This window comes from Taudactylus pleione, unplaced genomic scaffold, assembly GCF_031769625.1.
Source record: "Taudactylus pleione unplaced genomic scaffold, aTauple2 ptg000711l, whole genome shotgun sequence".
Taxonomy (NCBI): Eukaryota; Metazoa; Chordata; class Amphibia; order Anura; family Myobatrachidae; genus Taudactylus; species Taudactylus pleione.
The window spans coordinates 12,329,525-12,340,087 of NW_028285113.1; the positions used below are offsets into that span (position 1 = coordinate 12,329,525).

General features: G+C 42.3%; 1 protein-coding gene across 1 annotated transcript; it reads right to left on the bottom strand.

The window, feature by feature from the left end:
• Positions 1–231: 231 nt before the first annotated feature.
• LOC148477496 (sarcolipin-like) lies at positions 232–9,123 on the bottom strand. The gene is made up of 2 exons (XM_088456695.1): positions 9,007–9,123; positions 232–837 (listed from the first exon to the last, which is right to left on the bottom strand). The coding sequence occupies exon 2, from the start codon at positions 740–742 to the stop codon at positions 647–649; it is 96 nt and encodes a 31-aa protein (XP_088312821.1). The 5' UTR covers positions 743–837; positions 9,007–9,123; the 3' UTR covers positions 232–646.
• Between the last annotated feature and the right edge of the window lie 1,440 nt (positions 9,124–10,563).

Genomic DNA, 10,563 nt, shown 5'->3' on the forward strand with positions numbered 1-10,563 from the left:
ATAATCCATAGATTTTAACACTGCCCTCAATGAGCCAATTCATATAAAAATAATAATGATATAAATTATTATTATTATTATTATTATTATTATTATATGCTTATTTTGGGACTCATACCTCAATGATGTCACTATTTTCTAGTTAATAGACAGGAGACATTCTCATGAATATAATAATTTTCCAACCCACATGTTTTACAACTGTTACTTAAAGATCACACATACTGTAAATTGTTTAAACTTCTCTTTTATTTTGCTGAAAACTTATTGCGTCCCAGGGCGCGTTGGTGGCCTGATAATTAAGACATGATTGGTGTTGTAGATTTAAGTGGAGAAAGCACTGTACATATGAACTTCACAGGTATTTCACAAAATCCGCCGTCGTTAACAGTGGTGAGAATATCACATTGTGTTTAGAAGAAGCAGCAACATGTGGTCAATAAAGACCTAAACCTCGGTTACAAATAATGAGGCTGCAGATGAGCGAAGTTTTGGGGGCATGGATGTTATACGATCTGTACAAGTGCTGTTGGCTTGTTCACACAGCCCCTTCAGTGCTGAGATAGGCTCTAAGCGCACCTCTGCAGCACCGAAGGGGCTGAAAACATTCATCTCAGGTGTATCCAAGAAACATCGTCCAGTCTTTTTATTCGAGGTAGGACTTGACAAGAAGCCACATCAACAGCACAGTGATCAACACGATCATAAAGTTGAGGAAGAGCTCTTGTGTAGATCGTTCCATCGTCAAGTACGGTCAGAGGGTTGAGGGGAGGACCAAGAGGAAGCTGGAGGTCACAGCGGAAAGGCCGCACAAGGTCTTCACCTCAGTTCAGTAACCTGGGGAGAGAGGAATAAGCGGACCTTTGAGACTACAGCAGATGACATTCTTTAATACGCATCATTTTTTAAATGTAAACATTGGAAGTGATAATTTTTTGTCTGAAAGGACACAATATTATTCATGAGAACGTAGCTCACTTCAACGATAGCCAAAGTATCTAATAAATTGAAGGACTGCATTCCCACAACTAGTAATTGAGCCCACAGGACAACTGCCACCACTGTGGGATGATGAGAGCTGCCTTGACCGTTGAGAAGGTCTGGATGCTAAGCATGTCACACACTATTAATCACCTTTGTCATTTATTCCGCTATCACAGTACTTTTTCTCTGTACTCGTGCTTTATCGCATGGCTCAGATTTATCAGAGTGATATTCTTATCACTCAATCTAATCTTAAACAGGACTCCAACCAATAAGTTCCTACAGTAACTGTCATGTGTTTGAAAGATGACAGTTAGGAGCTGATTGGTTGGAGCACCATTTAAGATTAGTAATGAGTGATAACAAAAATATCACTGGTTGATGAATCTGGGCCACTATGTTTTTGACAGTGGCATACTCCATAACGGGAAGTGTTTGGCAAGACAGTGCTTCTTGTGAACCAAAAACTTTCAGCTTCTTTATATTTCTAAAAGACGTTTGGGATATGTTCCTGCCATTTATGGCAATTCCTGGAGTACGAGGTTTGCTGAGTATATGAATTAGAGATGTGCGCTGACCCCCGTGTTTTGGCTTTGGCAAAACCACCTTCAAATATTATGGTTTTGGCAAAACCACTCTCAAGTGTTTTGGATCGGTTTTGGACTTCTTTAAAATTGTTTAAAAAAAGCAAAAATCATGTAATTTGGACCTGCTTAAATGTAATCCAAAACCAAGATCCGGATTTTAGATCCGAGTTCCAAACTTACAGGTAGAACCGTGCTGGGACTAGGTTCTACATGGAACCCCAAAATTGATCTGAGTCAGAACTCGGTTCGCCTCGGAACACCAAAGTACGGGTGTGTTTCGATTTTCAGTAAAACTAAACCACTCATCTCCAATATTAATAAGGGATCTACGGTGAATATGAAAAGATTATGAATGTTTTAGTGGGTAATCATGAACGAAGAACATCAGATAAGTACAGACCCATAAATTGAGCACCCCGTGGGCGTACTGTACCTTTAATTTTCCCCTGACAATATGAGTAATTTGTGTCTTCATTGGTGACATTTGTAAAATTAACTTGAAGGCCAGTTGTGAACCTTCCACTCTTTGAACCCCTTTTTGGAGTGGACTGTGCGCCTGATTCAACAGTGCACCCAAGTGCACTGCTGAACGTAGATTCTCGATTATCAGGAATCTGCGCATGCGCAGGACCCATTCTGCGAAGGTGCAGAATGGGTCCTGCTCAATTGCACGCAAGCCCTTTAATGCCTCTGCCTGATTGAAAGGTAGAGGCATTTAAGGGGCAGTGCGGGGGTGGGAGTGGCCAGCCCAGAAACTGCGTAGACGTACACAATCTTCTGTGGTCGCAAGCTGGCCAGCCTAAGTAAGCGAGGCTTACTCGCCCGGCACCATCCACCATCGTGACCATCGACCACTGATAGTCACGATGGTGATCCCAGCCTGCGACCTCCGCAAATCATCCACCTTCTGCTGCATTTGCATTATTGCAAGGATCGCAATTGCAAAGCTGCCTGCATGCAATACACGGTACAGTATATGCCTGCGTGCAACTCTGCAATTGCTATCCTTGCTGAATCATGCCCTATGAACACACTTGGAAAGAGCTCTTCATTAGTGAGTGAAAAAGCTTAGAGGGTTCCTATAATCTTATATATATTTCATTTGCATATCAGTTTCATGAACATCTTGACACCATATATTAAATCAAGTGATAAAAAAAGTATCTAATACTAAAACCTTATTTTTTTTAAGTCATCTTACAGTTTAATTATACGTATTTAATATGATATAAATGAAGAGACAGAAGGATTTGAGCAAGCCTACATCCACAGAAGATCTGTGGTTAGTTAGCTGTCAGAACAACCTCCCTGTCGAGTTCCTTCAAAAACTATGTGCAAGTGTACCTAGAAGAATTGAAGCTGTTTTGAAGGCAAAGGGTGGTCACACCAAATATTGGTTTGATTTAAATTTCTCTGCATTTTGTTAATTGATGAAAAAAAAACTATTAACACCTCTATTTTTGAAAGCATTCTTACTTTGCAGCATTTTATCCACACCTGCCTAAAACTTTTGCACAAAACTATGTATATAATAAATATATATGTATTTATATGTTGGTTTTCATAACAGTTTGTTTAATGGTCACACAGCTTCTCTATAACAAATGTGTCCATATCTAGAATAAAACAAATCTAATGGAGCATACACACGGTCAGATGTGTCAGATGAACGATTGAACGATTTGAACGATTGAATGATTTGAACAACGATTTGAACTATGAACGATTTTTGACTGCATTAAAATGACTGAAATCGTCCAAAACTGACTGCAAACACATCAGATGTCAGATATCGTTATCTGACCATCGGGAACGCGCATCATTTATCGTTCAAACATGTCAGATATGTCAGATTTTCCTTCAGATATGAACGATTGAATGATTTCTTAAATCTGACCGTGTGTATGCACCATAAGTTGAAATCCCTGAAACACTTTTCTGTTTTCCGTTCCACCTCAGGCATCAATGTCCCCAGATGTATATAACGTGTGTGCATAGTCACTTTTCAGCAGAGTAACTGATTAGCACCTCATCCTTATAAGTCACAGCTACATAACATTGTAAAAACTAATGCTGGGTACACATTAGACGATTCTGGATCGTGGCCGACGGGACGACCGATGTAAGGATATATTGGTCGCCCATACACACTGCTTTTGTCGCCCGTACACACGGAACGATATAGCGTGCGACTATGCGATATTTCGTCCAGTATCCGCATCCGGGAGCATGCCATTGTCCACCGAATCGTCACAATTGCGGCTACACACGAGTCGATATATTGTTCTGATCCACGTCAGAACAATATAACGGACGATATATATCATCTAATGTGTACCCAGCTTAAGACAGTGACTCCTGACCAGTGGCGGCTCCGGAGGTGGGTCTACAGCGCAGTCCAAAATTCAAATAGGGGAGCCACACCCACTGCAGCCCCAAACACTACCAAACATAGCCGGGCGGAAATCACTGGCAGTGGGTGTGGCTGCCCTATTAGAATTTTGGACTGTGCTAGAGCCTCACCTCTGGAGCAGTGATGATTGATCTGTAATACGCTGTGAACCCGGCATTTATCTGCAAATATTTAGCCGCTGGATAAATGACAAAACTGTGATTATACGGGGCTTACATAAACCTAACAGTGTAACCCTCCGGAAGTTTCCTATGTTACACACTGTATAATGATGAATAGCTCCAGCTGCTTCTCTGCTACATTCAGTCACACTTGCTACAGTATCTGATATAAATCCCAGACATACCCAGCTCAGGCTGGTACAGTGGTGGGGTTAGCAGGAGACAGGCAGACGTTTCCTTATAAGCCTCCAGCTACCATAGACCTAGAGGAATCTAAGCCGTGCAATGTGTCAGTCTGCAGCTAAACAAAATAGAATGTGTGGAACAAATTACAGTGTCCAGATAACTGTTTACAGCAGCTGCCATATACACAGCAATAATTCTATACTGAGGAACTACATAAACAAGAAACTTGAGTCATTGCTATGAAGAAAGGTGCATCAGGATATAACAGAATGTAATGTCTTACTAATATTGGGTACATGACTATGGGGTCTATTTACTAAGCAGTGTTAGGAGACAGAGTGAAAAGTGATAAGGTGCCAGCCAATCAGCTCCCAACTGTCATCTCACAGGCTGTATTTGAAAAATGACAGTTGGGAGCTGATTGGCTGGCACCTTATCACTTTTCACTCTGTCTCCTAACACTGCTTAGTAAATAGATCACTATGCAACTAAAGAACTTTCTTATGAAGTTGAATCATCCATTATTTGTGCAAATTTATATCCTATAATTTAAGTTCAAAACACTGTACATAGAGAGACAGGTCCTGATACTGAGTCAGCCGCAGCCGGTTATTTGCTAATGCTAACGTGTACATTGGACATCCGTGTGTCTGCGTGTGGAATGCCGACACACTATTTTTTCTTCTGCAGCTGCAAAAGATCTGTCGGAACCATGCGCCCCATTTCCTCTCCACTAGGTGGAGCAGTTCCGTGCCTCTGCGTGGTCACTGCCCACAGCCCAGAAACACTCAATTTCCTGGAAAGAGAGCTCCATCAATGGAGGGATCAATCCGTCCGCACTTGCAATCTTTTTTTTTCTGTCTGCGGATGACTGACACGCCACATGTGCAGGCTCCAATTTCTTCCTATGGCACAGTATGCAGACACATCCGCATTTCCACTTGTGTCAGACACTGAATCAGCGCCGTAAGGGGAATTTACACAACATATAAAAACTCCCAGTAAGAGCAACCATGAACTCTTATACTTTGAGCTCTTGTATAAAAAAATTTAAGAAACAAGTTCTAAAAGTCTTACTGAGCTTACTGAGCAGTCCCTCAGGGGCTACGTTCAGTATCCCGGCGCTTAGAATAACGGCGCCGGAATCCCAACACCTGTCAGAATCCAACCGCCGGCATCCCAATACTAAGTAACGGGGTTAGGGGGAGGGGTTAGGCACTAAGGGGGAGGGGTTAGGCACTGGGGGGAGGGGTTAGGCACTAAGGGGGAAGGTAAGGTTTAGGGTGTGGGTAGGGGGAGGTTAGGTTTAGGCACTAGGGGTGGAGGTTAGCTGGGAGGCACAGGGGAGGAAGGGGTAGGAGAAGGGAGAGGGTTAGGATACCTACCGACAGAGGTCGGTATCCTAACCCTGTAGGAATGCCGGTGTTGGGATTTTTCTGCCGGGATCCCGAGCGCTGGCATCCCGTCACACAGAGCTCTATAATATCGTACAAAACAATGACACTTGGGAACTCTGTGGGCAATGTTGTAATTGATGCAAGGCATAGTAAACCAGAGACTGTCTATATATATAGGCCAAATTATTTACATTATTATATGGATTATTAGCACTAAAAGACATTGGGGCTGATTCTGTGGAGGACGCAGATTCCCGATTATCACAAGACCCGGTCTGTACATGTGCAGAAATGTTCTGTGAGATCAAATGCAGGCGCCCCTATGCCTCTGTCTGATTGACAGGCAGAGGCATTTGCAGGGTGGTGCAAAGACTGCCTGCATTCCCGGAAAAAGGGGCACGTCGCCCCCATTTTCCAGGAGGACCAAAACCAGGGTTTGCGTCCATGGATGCAAACTTACTGGGCTCGCAAGCCAGCCAGCCTGCATAAACTAAGGCTTACTCAGCTGGTCGGTGTCGCACAACATAACGACCGGTGGTGATCTCAGGCTGCGACCTCGGTCACAGCGCTGGGGTCGCAGATGCTGACAGGAGGCGTCTCTTCACTTCAGACACCTCCTGCAGTATTTGAATGTGAGCAGGACGGAATTGTGTGCAGCTTTGCAATTCCGTCCACTGCTCAATCAGCCCCATTAACTAGACCATAAGAACTTAAGGCACACATCCACTAGCAGACTGTGAAACGACTGCACGATTACGACATTGTAATCGTGCTGTCGTTTCACAGTCTGTGCTGTGCCTACACTGAACGATCAGTCGTCATCCCCGAACATGGGTAATCTGTCGTTATCGGCAGATTGACCAGCATGTTCGGGCGATGATTGATGTTGGAAATGACCAGCCGGATCGCGCATCGCTGGTCGTTTCCGACATTAATATGCGTGATTTGTGCCCAATTACTGAACGATTGCACGATTACGATGTCGTAATTGAGCAATCGCTCAGTAATGTCGCGTAGTGGATACGCGGCATTACATTAAATGTATCATATTAAAGCCTGTGTGTATAAGCCAACATAAAAGATGCTAAATTATGTTATTTTAAAAAAAAAGTAAATAAAATAAATTTGGAATTAACCACACATTTGTGGCATATACTGTACAGTAGTTAGTTTCAGTGACATACAGTAACATACAATAGGAAGCACTATTTTCCTATCATACATGAGTGATTCATATGCATCCAGCATTCTCACATCTGACCTAGTGGACAGGATACCTTGTTTCCCTGTTGAATATAGATGTTGCTAAATAAGCCACAGGGGCAAAGTTCTATGTTGCGCTTGCCATGTTTTAGGTTGTAGATCTGATGTGGGTAGAAAATCATATTTTATCCTTAATAGCAATGAATGAATTAAAATTTGTTCCATCTAGAACCACGTAGTTCCTCCTTTGTGATATCCTTTATCCGCTGTAGCAATAATGACAATTATCCGCTGTAATTATCTGCTTTGTCCGCTGTCGTGATAATAATAATTGGACTATATATAGTTTCCTGGGCTTATTTTGCCTTTGCATTGTTCACCTAGCACCTAGTGGTCTATTGTTAGGCCAATCAAATAGAACCTGGCACATCCTTTTAAAATGTAACTGATATATAAGTGGCAGGTGTGCGCCTTACATGGAAGCTCCTGATAAAGATATATATTTCAAGTTTACAGCTGATGTGCTGCAAGGCTACACTATGGCTGAAGAAGATAGACATAAATCCACATTCTAGGGGGTAAATTTACTAAAGTGAGAGTTTTTAGAAGTGAGTTTTAAAAGTGATGTTGCCCATAGCAACCAATCAGATTCAACTTAACATTTAACTAGCACCTTCTAGAAGATAATAGCTAGAATCTGATTGGTTGCTAAGGGCAACATCACTTTTAAAACTCACTTCTAAAAACTCTCATTTTAGTAAATTTACCCCTAGGAGTATTTTACACCATAAACTCCAACACTATGGAGTATATTTGCTAAAGTGAGAGTTTTTAGAAATGTAGATGTTGACCATAGCAACCAATCAGATTCTACTTAACATTTATCTAGCACCTTCTAGAAGATAATAGCTAGAATATGATTGGTTGCTTTGGGTAACATCTCCACTTCTAAAAACTCTCACTTTAGTAAATATACCCCTATGTGTCTTCGTATGCTTTTACAAAATGTAACATTCTTTTTCCCCGCCTACCACTGTTAGTGATGTTAGGTTATAACATAATTTGATATTTGGCACTTATCAAAACATTATTACCTGGACAAAGTGAATTAAAAGGGTTGGAGCTCTACAAGAAAATATAAATGAATAGATTTCAGAGAACTTTCTAATTTAAAAAATATATATATATTTTGCCTAATATTATGTGAAAAACATAAATCTATGTAATGCACGTTTACACCAATCTTGCTGACCGACATACATTAAGCAATAGCCTGTGATATATGTCCAAAGTGTGTTAGCAGCAGAAGTTGCAAGAAATAATACTAGATACTGTACTGCAGTGTTTCCGAAACTGGGTGCCGTGGCGTCCTGGGGTGCCATGGGGCACTTGCAGTGGTGCCACGGTTGGTGGTCCAGGACCAAATCAAATTACTTATGGCCAATGTGATTGGCAGCTGCCAGTACTGGTTTCACCCATCATAAATTACATATGTGGACAAACAGAAGCTCAGCCCTGGCCACCGGCACAGAACACATATAAGCACACGTCACTTAGGGGTAAATTTACTAAAGTGAGAGTTTTTAGAAGTGAGTTTTAAAAGTGATGTTGCCCATAGCAACCAATCAGATTCTACTTAACATTTAACTAGCACCTTCTAGAAGATAACAGAAAGAATCTGGTTGCTATGGGCAACAACACTTTTAAAACTCCCTTCTAAAAACTCTCACTTTAGTAAATTTACCCCCTAATGTAATTTTTGCTGAATTTCTCGATTAGACACTTTTGGCCTAAGCGTGCCGGAATAAAAATGCCGAAACTCTAAGGTGCTGCGATTCAAGAAAGTTTGGGAACCACTGCTGTACTAGGTATCTGTGCTTCCACTACACAAATTCTTAGCAGCTGAGTAATAAAAACAACACATTCCAACTGAAATTGATTCAGGCAACACCAGTCATGCGTTACATAAAATAGAGAACACTATAAAATATAACATAGGATGCATAATAACTCTACAGAACTTTGCATTCAGTTCATTTGTTAAAAAAAAGGAAAATCACTTAGGACATGATTACCTGGACTAATGGCACAGAATGCTGTAGCCTAGGGCAATGTACTGTACGCTATCAATCCCTTCTTGGCTCTTCACACCTCCCCGAGCAGAGTGATTCCCAACAGTCGGTGTTGAAACTAAAGTAGCAGGAGGGTGGGCAGCATCAAATGAAGTGACATAAATTCTGATGAGGTCATGCTTTCTGTGTGTATATATATATATGGCTGGAGCGGCATCTGGACAGATCTACTGTACAATAATTTATTTTATTTATTGACTTTAAAATGGTAATGAAATCACAAATTGATCACTATATAAGCGTCAGGTGTGCGCCTTACATGGAAACTCCTGATAAAGATACATATTTCACGTTTACAGCTGATGTGCTAAATTGATCACTACAATTCTATACTGTGCTCCGACTATCTGGCCACTATTCATAGGCAGAGTACAGTATTCTTGTGCTATGTCTCTCTGGAGAGGAACTAAACCAGCTCGTCCTAGTCGTGTTACTTATAAACACGTAGCTATGCCCTCTCCGCCCACTAACACTACTTTGATACTGTAGATTCCCCTATTCCTTTGTCACACAATTAGTGAGCTGCTCTTCAGATATCCAATAATTAGGTCATGTGACCTTTTAAAATTCTCCCCTGTTGTGCAGGACAGGCCTGCCCTTTCCGAGCATTATAGGGATTGTGGCCAGCTTCCATTAGGAAACTGATACTACACCACGATAACACGACTTCTAAATATTGTGCATGGAATAATCCAGAAAGCACTCACAGCCCTCCTGGTTATATTTAGCACCGCTCTTTGAAGATATGTACCTGTGATCCAAACATAAATCCACAGTGGTGTACTTTATTTACTAACAAACTATAGAGGTGCTAGTTTGCAGTAACCCATAGCAACCAATCAGCACTTACAGTTGCTTTCTTTGATCTATCTATTGCAAGTTAGACAACGAAAGGAAATATCTGATTGGTTGCTATGGGTTACTGTACATTTACATTTTTTTCCCAATACAGTTTATTGGAAGCATCAGGGGCATAAGTTAAGGGATAGATAAATGCAGTATTGGCAACGGGATGCAATCGGGAAGCCGGCTGACGTAAGCCCGACAGCCGGCTTCCCGACTGCTTTATCCCGGCGAGGGTTAAATGACAGGTGTCTAAATTTAGGGATGCCGGGCGCCGCAAGCGGACAGCCGTGGGGGGGAGGGTTAGGTTTAGGGCTCCCGGGGGGGACTTAGGGTTAGGCACCCCCCAGGAGGGCTAGGGTTAGGCTAGGGGGAGAGAGGGTTAGGGCTAGGCACCTCCGAGGGGAGGTTAGGCACCCCCCGGGGGACTTAGGTTTAGGCAGCGGGGAAGGGGGGAGTTAGGTTTAGGCACTTAGAGGGGGATTAGGGTTAGGCACAGGGGGGGAGGTTAGGGTTAGGCACCCCTAAGGAGGGTTAGGTTAGGTTAGTAAGTACTCACCTACGGACGATCGGGATTTCCAGCGCTGTCAGGCTCCCGCTGCCGCGATCTCTTCATTTGTCTGCCTGACGTTGCCGGGATTCGAACTCCCAGCCATG